This window comes from Schistocerca piceifrons, chromosome 2 (genome assembly GCF_021461385.2).
Source record: "Schistocerca piceifrons isolate TAMUIC-IGC-003096 chromosome 2, iqSchPice1.1, whole genome shotgun sequence".
NCBI lineage: Eukaryota > Metazoa > Arthropoda > Insecta > Orthoptera > Acrididae > Schistocerca > Schistocerca piceifrons.
In genome coordinates, this window is record NC_060139.1 from 735,881,606 (window position 1) to 735,899,732 (window position 18,127).

General features: G+C 43.9%; 1 protein-coding gene across 1 annotated transcript in view; it reads left to right on the plus strand.

The window, feature by feature from the left end:
• LOC124775806 (general transcription factor 3C polypeptide 1) overlaps nucleotides 1-18,127 on the plus strand; it is a 354,943-nt gene that overhangs the window by 83,133 nt on the left and 253,683 nt on the right. Inside the window, 2 exon segments of the mRNA XM_047250637.1 lie at nucleotides 785-1,031; nucleotides 10,754-10,993. Coding sequence (XP_047106593.1) covers nucleotides 785-1,031; nucleotides 10,754-10,993 — 487 coding nt within the window.

Consider the following 18,127-nt stretch of genomic DNA (forward strand, 5'->3'; position numbering starts at 1 on the left):
CTGTGAATATTCTTGCAGTTTTCTTGTTGATTAATATTAAGGTAAGTGGGCCCTATATGAGAATGTGACTGGTTTCAGCCTCCTACCAAAACCAGATTGCATCAAAGGTTCTGTGGGGAGAATTATAACTTCCATTCAGTTAATGCATCACCTCTTAATGGTCTGTGTTGAGATGGCTGCTAAACTGTAACCTTCCTTCTTCTGCACGCCACATGTTCTGACTGACAAGTGGTCAGCATTTTTAGATGGAGCCACTTCTTTGCACTCCAGCAGCTTCTCAGTTGACATGTAGAACTTAGTTTATCTTGTTTGGGTCCTCAGAATAGAAGTCAGACACGCTATGTGGAAGTACATAGCATTTGGTTTAAAATATGAAATACTGTGAAAATTGTGATGGTGTTCCAAAGCAAGTAGACTCTATCGTGCTTCAACATATGCTTTGCTCCCAGCTTGATTTTACTTCTTAATATCTACATCATATTATTCTTACATCTATATAATCTAATCCAAGTCATATGGTCCTGATTCTTTTGGTGGATGAATGTTTGTTATTGTTTCACATCGAAGTTGTAACCCATTTTACAAACTCCTTGAGTACTTGTCATTGTGTCTTGTCTTGTCTTTTTTCCAGCAGAGTTGTCAAGCATTCTATTGTATTCACAGTTATGTCTGATTTTGTCCACAGCTGGTGTGCTATCATTATCATTTCTTTCATTTTGTTTTTTTAAATTTTATATCTTTTTTATAAATATTGAATTTTATTAAATTGAAAAAATATTTGTAGGTATGGCAGAAAATTTGTGGTTGTTGGGAGCCAATCCGCTCGGAATGCTGCTCTGATGGGAGATGAAACAGATCCTGGAGTGGAACTCAGTCTCATGCATTACTGTCTTCTTGAGAGAATTGGGAGGTCACGCTATCATGGTGAAATAACCCAAGGGAAGATTAGTTTACAAGTAGTGGGAGAAGATCCAAAATCACTATTCTACCATAGGAAGTTCCTTACTGCGAACAATTTTATAACAAAGCAGGTAAATTAAGATCTTCAAATTATATATTTGCAATATATTACAGATCTTAATACTGTTTCTTAACAAAATTGAGAAATAATGATTAAGTTTAATGTGTCTTGATTAGTTCTGATGACCCATGCATTTGTGGAATGATAATTGTATAGTAGAATGTGTGATACATTCCATGATAATGCACTTGACTCATGAAAAATACGTTATGTTGACTTCAAGGAAGTTTTGTTAAGTCTCACTAGAAATGAAATGATTGTATGACATTTATTGGCTGGAATATCCCCTTCAGGGTTCAGCCACTGTATTGCAAGTATTTTTAGTTGATGCCACTTCGTCGACTTGTGTGTCAATGATTATGAAAGTGTTGATGAAGGACACACAACACCTAGTCCCCTGCTGGGAATCGAACCTGGGCCCCCTTGCGTGGTAGGTGGTAATGTTAGCGCTGCACTACGGAGGCGGACAGTCTCACTAGAAACTTCAATAATTATCACAGAGGATGCTTGCACTTTCACAACATTCCATAAGCTACATATGCATGCTAACTTTTAAGCAATGGTGACTGTCTCTGGATTGTATGGTTATATACCTACAGTCCATTTGACAACAAAAGTAGGCTTGACATTAATGCTTTGTGTGTCTGTGACAATCAAACGTAATGCAATTCTGTTTATATTTCTATCTCTCGAGGGGAGAAAAGTAAAATATAAATTGAACTCACATTCTGCCATGTCACACAAAGACGTATCAGGTTCAGTATCAATTTGAAGAAAGCCAGAACATGTCATGGGTATTGACGAGCAGCAAATGTACCAAAAGACACGTTTAATGAAATCTAAAAACTTTTTACCGTTCACTGGAAAATCAATGTAAATATACCCTCCACAACCCTCCCTCCCTCCTCCCCTACCTTCCTCCTCCCCTACCCTCCTTCCCTCCCTCCCACTTATTCCCACTCACTCACTCACCAGCCTTTTGCATTCAGTGGTTTGAAGCTAACAGCAGCACTGCCAGCTGTCAGGGATATTCTCTCGCTCAATGGAGCATAGTACCAGTACATGAATAGGTGCTAAAGTGCACTACAGCAAGAACCATGGTTCACTTCCATTAGTTTTGTTCAGACAAATAGAATTTTGTTGACTTTTGTTTCACTGACTTTTAGTTGGTCTTCTCTGAAGTCTGCAAATTTTTGCAAAAATGCCTGTTACTATATTGGTTGGAGTAGTTGGTAGTAGTAACTTCCAAGCCAACATCATAACTCATGATTTCAGTTTTTGTAGACAGACACCACCTACAACCATGTCAGAAAGCAGTTAAAGAATGCACACTGACAGCAAGTCCAATCAGGTGGGAGATTTTATGGGCTCTGACACAGGCAGCAGTGCCCAAGAAAAATATCTCAGCTTCAGAGACATCAGTGCCTCGATCCTTATGTGAGGACCATGATATTGTGGTCTTGGCAGTGAATAAATGTCACGTAACTGTCATCCTCTCCGGACCGTTGTATGTGTAAGCAAGATGAACCAGCTGTTCGACTTTGCATGTCACATACTATAGAAGGATACCCTAATGAAGAGCTCCTCAAGTACAGCAGAATCTCCAATGTTGTGGCTGAAAGACTTTGTACTCGGGTACCTATTCCTACCAGGCTATACAGATTGACTAAATGTCATGAGGATAGCATGTCACTTTGACCAGTTGTTGGTAATACTGAGGTGTCAACATACAACTTGATAAAATATCTGGCTGCATAACTGATCTGTTTGGTAGGAAAATATGAGAACCACATCCACAATATAGAAGACTTCATTTGTCAGGTCAAGAATTTACAAGTTATACCATCAGATACGCTCATGAGTTTTGATATGGTTTCATCCAACTGTCAAAGAAGGGAGTACTGTTGCTCATTCGTGAGAAACTGGAATGGGAACTTGTTGTTTTGTTCAAGCATGTGCTCACCTCAGCCTAATTTTTATTCAGTCACCAATATTTCAAATGGACTGGTGGTGTCACATTGGTTAGTCCTTTGTCATCCATTGTGACTAGTATTTTTATGGACAATTTCAAGAAGAGAGCACTCCAGTCTTCAGAGTTTAAACCTATATGATTTTGGGATTACATGAATGACACCTTTATTATCTGGCCCCACAACACTTCATTACTGGATGTATTTCTACAACATCTATATTATCTTCTTTCTAACACCAAGCTTACAGTTGTCGCCATCCTTCGCTAGTGATGTGCTTAGGACATTGGTCCACAGAGCACAAGCCATGTTGGATTCAGACAGCTGTGGCATCTGTGTATCATATTCCTGCAAAACAGGTGTTCCGAGTGGAAGATATGCTGTGCTCTACATCCAGCACATGTTAGACTATTTGAGGAGCTGTAAGAAAATGAAGAACAAATAGGTATGGTCATCTTGCCATACATCACCAGAGTTCTTTGAAAATAGGTACGTTGCTGAAAATACATAAAGGTTTGTAGCTATGGGAAGTCATACAGTGGATAAAACTTGTTGCACCATGGGAAACTGATGCATCAATGAATGACACACATCTCCAGACCATCCAGAGAAATCTGCAGTGACTGAGTATTTTCTCAGTACAGGGTACAATATGGACTGCAAAAATATCAAAATTCTCTCACCAACATCTTCATGTTGAGGTAACTTATAAAAGCAATGGAAATTCACAGCTTCACAAATCAGATTAACAAAGAAACAGGATTTAAACTTAGCACATCATGGAATCCAGTGCTGGCAACATCACGGAATCCAGTGTTGGCAACATTAAGGCCCAGCAACCATAGAGAGGAACTATTGATCATACAAGGGATGATGCTTTGGTGGTGATGTAGATATTCAGATGGAAATGGCAAGAATGGTCACACATCAGTGCAGACATGTATATCTGCTTGTGGCTTCCGACAGAGGATGCGGTGGGTGTCAATGACAGCGCACATTGTAAATGACAGCTTTTGCGAGTGTGCGGTTGCCCTTGTTTCATTCCCCCCTGTGGGCATGAGGGTTAGAATAGGCCCGAGATGTTCCTGCCTGTCGTAAGAGGCGACTAAAAGGGGTTTCACACCTTTCAGCCTTTAAGTGATGGTCCCCTATAGGGTTTGATCTCCATTTTTCAAAATTTTCCTGAAGAGCAAGCCAGTTGGGGAAGGGCGCCTTATATAGTGCATCGTGTCCATCGCGCATTGAGATCTTTATCCCACTTTCTCATTGTGGCATTGCAGTCCCACTCATCCTCCATCTCTTACGTGAGGACACCTTCCTGGGTGCGTTTTCCTCCACCCACTATGCAGTGTCGTTTTCTGCGCTGACAATGACTATGTAATTCTTTGCACCTCATATCCAGCATGATAGCCAGTCCATTGTGGTGGGTTCACCATGTACCCTGTTGGTTGTAGCCCCCTGACTACACAGGGATCACTCTGCTGATGCCTGCATCGTTAACTCTCCACGTATACCAAGGAGTAGGTACCCATCACCCTGGGGCATCGGGACTCCCGGAAATGGCCATCCTGCCAGGTGGCCTTTGCTACGGCTGGGTGGTGCCCGTGGGGAGGTCCCCTGGTTGGAATGGGTGGCATCAGGGTGGATGACACACGATGAAGTGTACCACGTCATCACTTGCTGGTGATCAAACACCAGCAGTCTCTAAGCATTCCAAGTCTCAGTAAAATGCAAGGAAGTATGACCCTAAATCGTTCCCCTCCCTGGCCATACTGTGGGAGGAATGCCAAGCTAAGGATGGCAGCGAACCTTATTCACCCCAGTACCTCATATGTATGAGAGCTGAAGGGGACTCCTTTGCCTCAATGAAGCCTCAGTTTTTTGTAGAGCATTTAGAAGACAAGTTTGGTGAGATGGAGGGCTTGTCCAAAATGCGGTCAGGGTCAGTCTTGATAAATACAGTATCCTTTGCCCAGTCACGGGCATTACTTGCTTGTGACAAGCTGGGGGATGTTTCCGTTACCATCATGCCTCATAAGAACTTAAATATGGTCCAGAGTATTATATTCCACTGGGACCTTCTTTAACAGTCTGACGATGAGCTGTGTGCCAACTTAGAACACCAAGGAGTTCATTTCATCCGGCACATCTATCGGGGTCCAAGGGATAATCAGGTTGCACCGGTGCCTTCATCTTCGAGGGTGACACATTATCCGAGTAGATCAATGTACTGGTCTAACGCTTTGATGTCAAGCCATATATCTCTCCCCCAATGCGGTGCTTTAAGTACTGTAAGTTCGGCTATATGTTTTCCCGCTGTACTTCCAGCATCGCATGTCGAGATTGTGGATGTCCATCCCATCTCAATACTCCATGTGCCCCGCCTCCCATCTGTGTCAACTGCTGAAAACATCATTCCCCTTGCTCACCAGACTGCAGGATTTTACAGTGGGAAAGGAAAATCATTGAATACAAGACCCTGAATCGACTGACCTACACTAAGGCCAAGAGGAAATTTGTGCACCTACATCGTGTGGCTATGACCACCTCTTGTGCTGCCGCTGTGAGAACAATTGTAGCCCCATCAGTTCTACAAGCTCCAGTCGGCTCTCAGAACTGGAAGACCACACCTGCCCCCTTGATGGTGGGGGGGGGGGGGGGGCACTTCATGCCCTGTTGCTCCTGCACCACCTACCTTGGGAGCACTGTTCCCCCAACCATCGGGGACACCAGTCCCCAGTTCTCGGCTGGAGAAGCATAAGTCTTCTTCGGCTCCTCTCACTAGGAAGAGGTCCCTTGGGTCACTCCCTTCCCAGGTTTCTGCTAGTGGGAAAGATGACACCCGTCAGTGGCTGAAGTGCCCAAAAGCAACTGGTCGTAGGGCTTCACGATCATCCTCAGTCCCGGATACTGAATCAGTGAAGCCCTCCCAGCCAGAGAAACCCAAGGATCAGCAAGAGAAATCCAGAAAGACGAACTCCAAGCCCAAGGGAATTGAGGTGGCACCCACACCACTGCTGCCTACAAGCTCTGCGTCTGAGGATGAGGTGAAGATTCTGGCATTCACTGAGGACCTAGATCCCACCAGACCCTCAGACACAATGGATATAGCCTGTTCAGGAAATAAGTCGGTGGCAGCAGGTGAACCTGCGGCGTAGACTGCCTCATTGAGTGTTTCACACCTTCCCAGTCTCATGATCACGTCATCCTCCAGTGGAATTGCGGTGGTTTTTTCCACCACCTGGCTGAGCTATGGCAACTGTTAAGCTTTACACCTGCTTTCTGCATTGCCTTCCAGGAAACCTGGTTCCCAGCAATTGCGGACCCCTGCCCTTCATGGCAACTGGGGATATTACAAGAACTGTAGTGAATATAATAGTGTGTCAGGTGGAGTTTGCGTTTATGTTCTGAACTCAGTATGTAGCCAACCTGTGCCCCTTCAAAATCCTGTTGAAGCTGTGACTGTCAGGATACGGACGATGCAGGAAATAACTGTCTGCGACGTATATCTCCCTCCAGATGGTGCAATATCTCTGAACATATTGGCTGTACTGATCGATCAACTCCCTAAACTTTCCTACTTTTGGGAGATTTTAAAGCCCATAACCCCTTGTGGGGTAGCCCCATGCTTACTGGCCATGGCAGAGATGTCGAAAATTTACTGTCCCAACTCAACGTCTACCACTTATATACTGGGGCTGCCACACATTTCAGTGTGGCTCATGGTAGTTACTCGGCCATTGATGTATCAATTTGCAGCCTAGGACTTCTCCCATCTATCCACTGGAGAGCACATGATGACACTGTGTGGTAGTGACCACTTCCCCATCTTCCTGTCACTGCCCCGATGCCATGCCCATGGATGCCTACCCAGACTGGCTTCAAACAAGGCATGCCGGGCAGCCTTCACCTCTGCTGTCACCACTGAATCTCCCCCACGGGTGCCATTGATGTTGTCATTGAGCAGGTCACTGCAATGATCGTTTCTGCAACGGAAAACACAATCCCTCATTCTTTAGGGTGCCCACAACAAAAGACATTCCCGTGGTGGTTACCGGAAGTCACTGAGGCAATTAAAGAGCATCAGCGAGCTTTACAGCGGCATAAGTGGCGCCCTTCCCTAGAGCACCTTCCCTGCCCACGTTCACCAGCTTATAAAATGACAGAGAGGTTTGTGTCGACCATTGGGTGCCATATGTCATCTTCCCACGTCGGGACGAAGATCAGACGTCTTTTTGGGTACCAGACCCCAACGGCTATCCCTGGCATTAACATCAATGGCGTGTTATCTACTGAAACAAACGCAATTGCCAAGCACTTTGCTGAGCACTACGCTCAAGCCTCTGCGTCAGAGAACTACCCCCCAGCCTTTCGCACCCTCAAACTGCGGATAGAAAGGGAAGTCCTCTCATTCACTACACTTCACAGTGAATCCTATAACACCCCATTTACGGAGTGGGAGCTCCTCAGTGCCCTTGCACATTGCCCCAAGACAGTTCCTGGGCCGGATCGGATCCACAGTCAGATGATTAAACATCTCTCGTCTGACTACAAGCGACATCTCCTTGTCATCTTCAACCAGATCCGGTGCAATGGTGTTTTGCCATTGGAATGGCAAGAGAGCACCATCATTCCGGTGCTCAAACCTGGTCAAAACCCGCTTTATGTGGGTAGCTACCAGCCCATCAGCCTCACCAGCTTTCTTTGTAAGCTGCTGGAACGTATGGTGTGTTGGCAGTTGGGTTGGATCCTGGTGTCACATGGCCTACTGGCTCCATGTCAGGGCGGCTTCTGCCAGTGTCGCTCTACCATTGATAATCTTGTGTCCCTTGAGTCTGCCATCTGAACATCCTTTTCCAGACACCAACACCTAGTTGCCATCTTTTTGACTTACATACAACACGACCTGGTGACATCATATATTTGCCACATTGTATGAGTGGGGTCTCCGGTGGCTGCTCCCGATTCTTATCCAAAACTTCCTATCGCTCCGTACTTTCCATGTCCAAGTCGGTACCTCCCATAGTTCCCCCCTTCTTCAGGAGAATGGCGTTCCACAGGGCTCCGTATTGAATGCGTCTTTATTTTTAGTGGGTATTAATGGTCTAGCTGCAGCTGTAGGGCCGTCGGTCTCACCTTCTCTGTACACAGATGACTTCTGCATTTCATACTGCTCGTGCAGTACTGGTGTTGCTGAGCGGCGCCTACAGGTAGCCATTCAGAAGGCACAGTCATGGGCTCTAGTCCACGGCTTCGAGTTTTCAGCCGCAAAGTTGTGTGTCATGCATTTCTGTTGGCGTCGCACTGTTCGTTCAGAACCAGAACTTTAACCTTAATGATCATCCACTTTCTGTGGTAGGGACATATCAATTCTTAGGGCTGGTTTTCGATGCCTCAGCTAAGTGGAAGTACTGGCAGCACATCAATGCCCTCTGCTGCCTGAGCAACACCAACTGGTGTGCAGATGGCTCTACGCTGCTGCAGCTCTACAGAGCCCTTGTTCAATCCCGCCTTGACTATGGGAGTCTGGTTTACAGTTGGCGGTGCCATCAGCATTGCATTTACTCAACCCAGTGCACCACTGTGGTGTTCGCCTAGCGACGGGAGCTTTTAGAAGGAGTACGGTGACCAGTGTCTGGGTGAGGCCGGAGTCCCTCCATTGATGGTTAGGCATGCACAACTGCTTGCCAGTTAGGTTGCACATGTTCGTAGTTCACCTGTGCATCCGAATTACCGTCTCCTTTTCCCAACCACAGCACTTCACCTCCTGCAGCGGCAGCGCAGGTCAGGGCTTACGATTGCGTTCTGCATTCACTCCCTTCTGTCTGAACTGGAGTCCTTCCCATTAACCAGCTCTCATCAAGGACCATTCATGTACACCTCCATGGTGTACACCTAGGCCGCAGATTCTTCTGGACCTTTCACATGACCCTAAGGACTCCTTTAGCCCTGCAGCTCTCTGCTATCACTTCCTCTCAATTCTCGACATTTGCTGGGGCCATGAAGTGGTTTACACCAATGGCTCAATGGCCGATGCTCACGTAGGCTTTGCGTATATTCATGGAGGGCGTATTAAAAAGCACTCCTTACCAGATGCCTGCAGTGTTTTCACTGCAGAGCTGGCGGTCATGTCTCGTGCTCTTGAGCACATCAGCTCATGCCATGGTGAGTCAGTTCTCCTGTGTACTGACTCCTTGAGCAGCGTACAAGCTGTTGACCAGTGCTACCCTCGCCATTGTTTGCTAGCATCCATTCAGGAGTCCATCTATGCCCTGGAACGGTCTCATCATTCACTGGTGTTTGTGTGGACCCAAGGACATGTCAGAATCCCAGGCAACGAACTTGCCGACATGCTGGCCAAACAGGCAACGCAGAAACCAATTCTGGAGTTGGGCATCTCTGAAACTGAGCAGCATTTTGTCTTATGCTGCAGGGTTTTTTGGCTTTGGGAGATGGAATGGCATAACAGCTCGCACAACAAACTGCATGTCATTAAGGATACTACGAATATGTGGAAGTCTTCCATGCAGTCCTCTCGCAGGGAATCAGTTGTCCTCTGCCAGCTCCACACGGGCCATACGTGGCTAATGCATGGTTACCTCCTCTGTCGCGAGGACCCACCTTGGTGTTGCTGTGGCTCACAAATGATGTTCGTCCACCTGTTGCTGAACTGCCTACTTTTAGCTGCTCTGTGGCGGACTTTTAACCTTCCCAGCACCCTACCTTTGGTGTTGGGTGGCTGTGCCTCAACAGCAGTTTTACGTTTTATTCGTGAGGGTGGGTTTTATCATTTGATTTAAGTTTTAGCACATGTCCTTTGTCCCTCTGTGTCCTCACCCTAGTGCTTTTAGGGTGGAGGTTTTAATGTGTTGCAGAGTGGCTGGCTTCTCCTTTTTATTCATGTGGTCAGCCAGCCATGGTAATATGCTCTCTTGTTTTGATCTATTCTACATGTTTCTTGCATCTCTCTGTGGTTTTCTTGTCCGATTTTGTCCATTTTAGTGTTTTTTGCCCTTCTGTCATTCTTGTGGTTTTTCTCCTTTCTTCCAGCTGTGTTTTGTATGTCTCAATTATTTTACTCCCACCCTTGAGGAATTATTTTAATCAGAACGAGGGATTGATGGCCTAGCAGTTTGGTTCCTCACCTTCCCCCCCCCCCCCCCCCCCCCCCCCCCCTCCCCACCTCTCTTTTAAGCCAACCAACATTGTTTCATTGACTGACAGGTGGGGTAGTAGTCCTTCCTGTTATCTATCAGGAAATCTTCGCTGTTGGGCATTGCATTTGGCACCTTCACCCCTGCACATTTCCTACTTAGACTGGTTGAAGCAAGAGGCTTTAGTCATAGCTCAGCAATGTGTTTCTCACACCTGAAGGTGTCAATCAGTTGCACCAAGGAAATATTGTGGGAAGTTCACCATGACATTTGACTTTTCACCCGAGAACAATTCCTGGAGCTAGTCCATGGGGAAAGCATTGTGCATCGTTATTGTTCATGTAGAAAAAATTGTTAGGTAAAGTGTGGACACAGAAGTAGCTGAGTGTGTTCCTGTTATAAATCCTTAGCATGAATTCCTTCAATCCACTGTTCCTGTGTTCTTTCACCTGAGCAGGCAAACCAAATAATTAATATTGCTGCATATTCCTGACATGTCAAATCATTTATTATACACAAGTAAAGGTATGGTATATGTAGGGGAAAATAAGATTCATTCAGTTGTCCATAAATTACATATTATGCTGATCACATCCAATGAATTTCAGGTTCATCACTTGAAGACAGGAGCACAGAATTGTTCAGGAAGCTTATTACACTTGCCTCGGTTCTACGTGGAGCGCAAACCAAAAGCTTTGTACTTAACAGAGAAAGTAATTGAAATTTTAAAGACCCGGACAAATTATATTGCTGAATATGATGAAATAAGACAAGAATTACGACTGTCTAATTCTCTGAAAAAGTTATTTAAGACCTTTGATTTTCAGAAATTTGTGAGAACAGACCAGGTAAGTGTAGTGAGCTATGTGAATTTTTAATGTGAAACTAACACCAAAAGATTTTCCAGTGTGTGGTTTGGTGAATTTTGTTTGAAAGTGGTTTTACTTGTAGTAAATATATTGTTCCGTTGTTGAAAAACATCTTTGTGAATGTATGGTTTTATTCTAAATATTGTCCAGTTGCATAATTTTAAAATATTTAATATTTTAGAGTGTCCATGACATAGTGAAGAGTAAAAATAGATGTAGTGATGTCATAATAATAATAATAATAATAATGGCACTACCAAACAGAAACAGGCTAGGGACCAATTGTATCCCCAAAAGAAGTGTTATCTTGTGTCACTATCCTACAGTACAGGGTCAAAGTATGAATATTACACACTTCCTCCTGCTTAGACAAATGGCGCAAACTGTTTGAATTTTTTTGCATTTGATGTGGTCTATGGTGAACCTTAAGAGGCTTATTGAGGCGCCGTTAGTTCCTGGGCAGTTCGTCAGAAAACACAAAAAAGGTGTTTTTTTTACCAAAACCAAGCTGCAGATTTCAAGACGACTATTTACAACAAATGGCTGAAATTGTCTACATTACATCTACATCCATACTCCGCAAGCCACCTGACGGTGTGTGGTGGAGGGTACCCTGAGTACCTCTATCGGTTCTCCCTTCTATTCCAGTCTCGTATTGTTCGTGGAAAGAAGGATTGTTGGTATGCTTCTGTGTGGGCTCTAATCTCTCTGATTTTATCCTCATGGTCTCTTCACGAGATATACGTAGGAGGGAGCAATATACTGTTTGACTCTTCGGTGAAGGTATGTTCTCGAAACTTAAACAAAAGCCCGTACCGAGCTACTGAGCGTCTCTCCTGCAGAGTCTTCCACTGGACTTTATCTATCATCTCCGTAACGCTTTCGCGATTACTAAATGATCCTGTAACGAAGCGCGCTGCTCTCCGTTGGATCTTCTCTATCTCTTCTATCAACCCTATCTGGTACGGATCCCACACTGTTGAGCAGTATTCAAGCAGTGGGCAAACAAGTGTACTGTAACCTACTTCCTTTGTTTTCGGATTGCATTTCCTTAGGATTCTTCCAATGAATCTCAGTATGGCATCTGCTTTACCGACGATCAACTTTATGTGATCATTCCATTTTAAATCACTCCTAATGCGTACTCCCAGATAATTTATGGGATTAACTGCTTCCAGTTGCTGACCTGCTATTTTGTAGCTAAGTGATAAGGGGACTATCTTTCTATGTATTCGCAGCACATTACACTTGTCTACATTGAAATTCAATTGCCATTCCCTGCACTATGCGTCAATTTGCTGCAGATCCTCCTGCATTTTAGTACAATTTTCCATTGTTACAACCTCTCAATACACCACAGCATCATCTGCAAAAAGCCTCAGTGAACTTCCGATGTCATCCACCAGGTCATTTATGTATATTGTGAATAGCAACGGTCCTATGACACTCCCCTGTGGCACACCTGAAATCACTCTTACTTCGGAAGACTTCTCTCCATTGAGAATGACATGCTTCGTTCTGTTATCTAGGAACTCTTCAATCCAATCACACAATTGGTCTGATAGTCCATATGCTCGTACTTTGTTCATTAAACGACTGTAGGGAACTGTATTGAACGCCTTGCGGAAGTCAAGAAACACGGCATCTACCTGTGAACCCGTGTCTATGGCTCTTGAGTCTCATGGACGAATAGCGCGAGCTGGGTTTCACACGACCGTCTTTTTCGAAACCCATGCTGATTCCTACAGAGTAGATTTCTAGTCTCCAGAAAAGTCATTATACTCGAACATAATACATGTTCCAAAATTCTACAACTGATTGACGTTAGAGATATAGCTCTATAGTTCTGTACATCTGTTTGACGTCCCTTCTTGAAAACAGGGATGACCTGTGCCCTTTTCCAATCCTTTGGAACGCTACGCTCTTCTAGAGACCTATGGTACACCGCTGCAAGAAGGGGGGCAAGTTCCTTCGCGTACTCTGTGTAAAATCGAACTGGTATCCCATCACGTCCAGCGGCCTTTCCTCTTTTGAGCGATTTTAATTGTTTCTCTATCCCTCAGTCGTCTATTTCAATATCTACCATTTTGTCATCTGTATGACAATCTAGAGAAGGAACTACAGTGCAGTCTTCCTCTGTGAAACAGCTTTGGAAAAAGACATTTAGTATTTCGGCCTTTAGTCTGTCATTTTCTGTTTCAGTACCATTTTGGTCACAGAGTGTCTGGACATTTTGTTTTGATCCACCTACCGCTTTGACATAAGACCAAAATTTCTTAGGATTTTCTGCCAAGTCAGTACATAGAACTTTACTTTCGAATTCATTGAACGCCTCTTGCATAGCCCTCCTCACACTACATTTCGCTTCGCGTAATTTTTTGTTTGTCTGCAAGGCTTTGGCTATGTTTATGTTTGATGTGAAGTTCCCTTTGCTTCTGCAGCAGTTTCCTAACTCAGTTGTTGTCCCATTGTGGCTCTTTTCCATCTCTTACGATCTTGCTTGGCACATACTCATCTAACGCATATTGTACGATGGTTTTGAACTTTGTCCACTGATCCTCAACACTATCTGTACTTGAGACAAAACTTTTGTGTTGAGCCATCAGGTACTCTGTAATCTGCTTTTTGTCACTTTTGCTAAACAGAAAAATCTTCCTACCTTTTTTAATATTTCTATTTACGGCTGAAATCATCGATGCAGTAACCGCTTTATGATTGATGACTCCCTGTTCTGCATTAACTGTTTCAAATAGTTCAGGTCTGTTTGTCACCAGAAGGTCTAATATATTATCGCCACGAGTCGGTTCTCTGTTTAACTGCTCAAGGTAGTTTTCAGATAAAGCACTTGAAAAAATTTCACTCGATTCTTTGTCCCTGCCACCCGTTATGAACGTTTGAGTCTCCCAGTCTATATCCGGCAAATTAAAATCTCCACCCAGAACTATAATATGGTGGGGAAATCTACTCAAAATATTATCCAAATTATCCTTCAGGTGCTCAGCCACAACAGCTGCTGAGCCAGGGGGCCTATAGAGACATCCAATTGTCTGAGCCTGCTTTAACCGTGACCTTCACCCAAATTATTTCACTTTTCGGATCTCCATCAATTTCCTTCGATACTATTGCACTTCTTATCGCTATGAACACGCCTCCCCCTTCACTGTCCAGCCTGTCTCTGCAGTATACATTCTAATCTGAGTTTAGGATTTCATTACTGTTTACGTCTGGTTTCAGCCAACTTTCTGTCCCTAGTACTATATGGGCGTTGTGACCGTTTATTAATGAGAGCAGTTCTGGGACCTTTCTATAGACGCTCCTGCAGTTTACTATTAGCACATTAATATTGTTATTCCCTGTTGCATTTTGCCTACTCCTACCTTGCCGCATCTCAGGAGGCGTCTTGTCGGGCCTAGGGAGGGAATTCTCTAACCTAAAAAACCCCCATGTGCACTCCACACGTACTCCGCTACCCTTGTAGCCGCTTCCGGCGTGTAGTGCACGCCTGACCTATCCAGGGGGACCCTACATTTCTCCACCCGATAGCGGAGGTTGAGAAATTTGCATCCCAGATCTCCGCCGAATTGTCTGAGCCTCTGGTTTAAGCCTTCCACTCGGCTCCAAACCAGAGGACCGCGATCGGTTCTAGGACCGATACTACAAATAGTTAGCTCTGATTCCACCCTGCGAGCGAGGCTTTCTGCCTTCACGAATTCCGCCAACTGTCTATACGAACTGAGGATGACCTCTGAACCCAGATGGCAGGAGTCATTGGTGCCGACATGAGCAACAATTTGCAGTCGGGTGCACCCAGAGCTCTCTATCACTGCCGGCAGGGCCTCCTCCACATCTCGGATGAGACCCCCTGGCAAGCAGACAGAGTGAACACTGGCCTTCTTCCCCGATCTTTCCGCTATTTCCCTAAGGGGCTCCATCACCCGCCTAACGTTGGAGCTCCCAATAACTACTAAACCCCTCCCCCCGTGTGCCTGCTTGGACCTTGCTGAAGGAGCGGCCACATGTCCACTCACAGGCAGAGCGGGCGATGCCACACAGCCAGCCTCAGCATTGACCCTCCAACTCGTGCGCCATGAACGCCGCTGAACCCACCACTCCCCTTGGGGAGAGGGTGGCCCTACCGCGCCCAGTACCCGCGAAGATGTCTCGACAGCAGGGACAGTGGGTGAAGCATGTAACACCTGGGGTGTACCATGTGACGCACCAGAGTCCCCACTGCCGCTACACTCTGAGGCAGCAGCCTGAAGATGGCTGACCGCGGCCATCAACACACTCTGCTGTTCGCGAACAGTGGCCAGCTCCTCCTGTGTCCGTACACAGCAGTCACACATCCTATCCATCCATTTGAGTTTTAGTCTCAGAGTTCTATATATTATAGGTTTTCCAGATTAATATTACAATGTTGTGTATCAGATTGTTGTTATGGGCCCACTTGATGCCCTAACTCCAAAATCTTCCCTCTTTCATCCAAAGCTACATGAATTATGATGGCAGAGGTGATAAATAATGAAAGCACATTACTCGTGTAAAGATACAAAAGTATGTCACACAAATGTTAATAAAAAAGTCATGACTAATCGACAAACAGGAGAATGAACACTGAGAAAGTGAAGTCAAGCATCATGATAAAAAAATAAAAGTGTAAAACATTCCCAGCAGCTAGGATAGAAACTTTCTTTGGAAGGGGCAATAGTGAAAAAGAGATATTATGAGGAAAGACAATTTATCTCTGAGAGATGAAAGCAGTAAAACAGAAGGGGAAGGGAACTGAAGATGTCACTGCAAACAGCAAGAAAAAATGAATATGAGAAGACAATAACAACAGTTAGTACAAGTGGGAGAGTAAATATGAGAGGCAGGAAACCAACACAGAGGCAGAATACAACGACAATGAACACAGTCTGGGAAGCAGCCTCTAAGTTTAGGAGAATGGTATGGGCAGAGAAAGTGAGACACAGTGTTGTCATAAGAGGGAAAAAAAAGTATATACATTGAGAAGGGGCATGTTTCAAAAGTAGTGGTTGATGATAAAACTGACGAAGGGCAAGAGGTTTTTGCAGAAGAAACCTGCATAGAACAGGCATAATTTGGAGGTAGGACCACAGATGTACTTGGAAAGGAGATTTGTGACTGGGTAAGCATAGGCTTAACACTGATGGAATCACTCTTTATGTTTTGTGAGTAATAGGAATCAGATGCAACTTTACATAGTATGTGTCCCACAGAGCTCTGGGAACTATCAGTGTACATAGTCTGTGGTTACCAGTTTTGTTGTAATCATGTCAACATGCAAAGCTGCAAAACACTGCTTTATCATTGGTAATCTCTGTCATATGGTTTGGATGACTGATTATAAATCAGAAAAAACTGCCTTTATGAATATTAATACTTACTTTTTATACTCTTCTCTGATTATGGCAAGATAAAAGTAATGACTAGTCATAATTCATGCACTCATGCATTCATGTCATGATGTATTCCTAAGATGCTGATCTCAAACAGTCTTGAAAATTTTCTTGATATTATTATCCATTTTCCAAGATACAGAGGTTCAAAATTACACTACTTCTACTCATAAAACATAAAGGTAAAATCTGGTGTGAGGTGAAAATGTAGTTTCAAAGTGATTTAACTTGGATAAATATGTTGTAAAGTGTTTATGTGATCATCAGAATGGTTCCGTTAACCCCATGTTGTAGTACTGAAGCACATGCAAAATTTGTGTGCAATGAAAATCCAGCCTGAGGTGTAAAATTAGTTTTGTGTTATTTCAGTTTCGAATAAGTAAACTATTAAAATTTTACTCACCCAAGAATTTCTTTTCGTAAGACTGAAGTGACCTGCTGTGGGATGGAAAAGAAGAGAACCAACTCAAAAACGCTCCTGTCAGACCACAAAAAAGGCAAATATGCTCCTGTTTAAAAGACTCTGACTGAAAAGTAATGTACATGACATTCTACATTTATCAGCATCTTTAAAAATTTTCCCAAAAATTTTGTCTTATACACATAGTAATACTTTTTTATGCTTAGAGAGGAGGAGACAGTAACAGTGGGAAAGAGGCAGAAAAGTAATAAATACTGGATGATGGCAGACTTCTGTTGTAATATAGGAAGTGTGACGGAGACAGTGGCAGTGTGAGAGAAAGAGAGAGAGAGACACAGAGGTAATGGAAAATAGTTGCAGTGACAGAAGATTGCAAGGAAGAGAGTGAAGAAGACACTGTCAGTGGGACAGGAATATAGAGAAGAATGAAGTGGAAGTGGGTGAGAGCCAGTGATAATGAGAGACAGAGTCAGTGACAATGAGGAAGATAGAGGTAGTGACAGTGAGAAGAGATTGCAACAGCTGGAGGAATGAATGAGGTAGTAGCAGTGAGAGAGAGCAAGAGAGATACAGTGACAGTGAGAGATGCTGGTAGGACAGAATGTAGGAAACTGTGGCTGTGAGACAGTGAGAGTTATAGAGACACAAAGAGGTAATTACAATGAGTTGGGCTGAATAAGTGACTAGAATGGGTAAGTGGGATTGGACGGATATGAGCGGCTTACAGTGATGGACTAGTGGGTGTGAGTGAATTACCGTTAGGGGTGGTTGTGGGAGTGAGAGGTGAGCTGCATGTTTTGACTGTGAATATGTTTGCATACCAAAGTTTATGGGGAAAATTTTAAAGATGATGATGAAGGTAGAATGAGGTGGCTGACAACCCAATTTTTAGTCAGATCTTTTAAATAGGAGTATTCACCTTTTTGTTCTCCAGTAGGAGTTTATTTCTGCTGCTATTCTATCACCAAACTTCTCCTCTAGAGTTTGACCAAGCGAAGTGTGTCCCAGTGTGAAACTATCATGTTTTTGACCTAAATGTTACCAAACACACCCTTTACAGTCAGTTATGAAGAATAATAAGAACTATGTGCAAACAGTAGAAAAAATATGAATGAGGAATAATGGAACAGTTTATTTTAACTTTACAGTATTTATATTGTCTTGTCATATTTTGCCAGTACTCTCACGAGGCCTTCATTCCTAATAAATTTGTATTAATTCTCTGTGACTAACAGAAATCCTGATTGTGAAAATCTATTACTACTTCCTAAT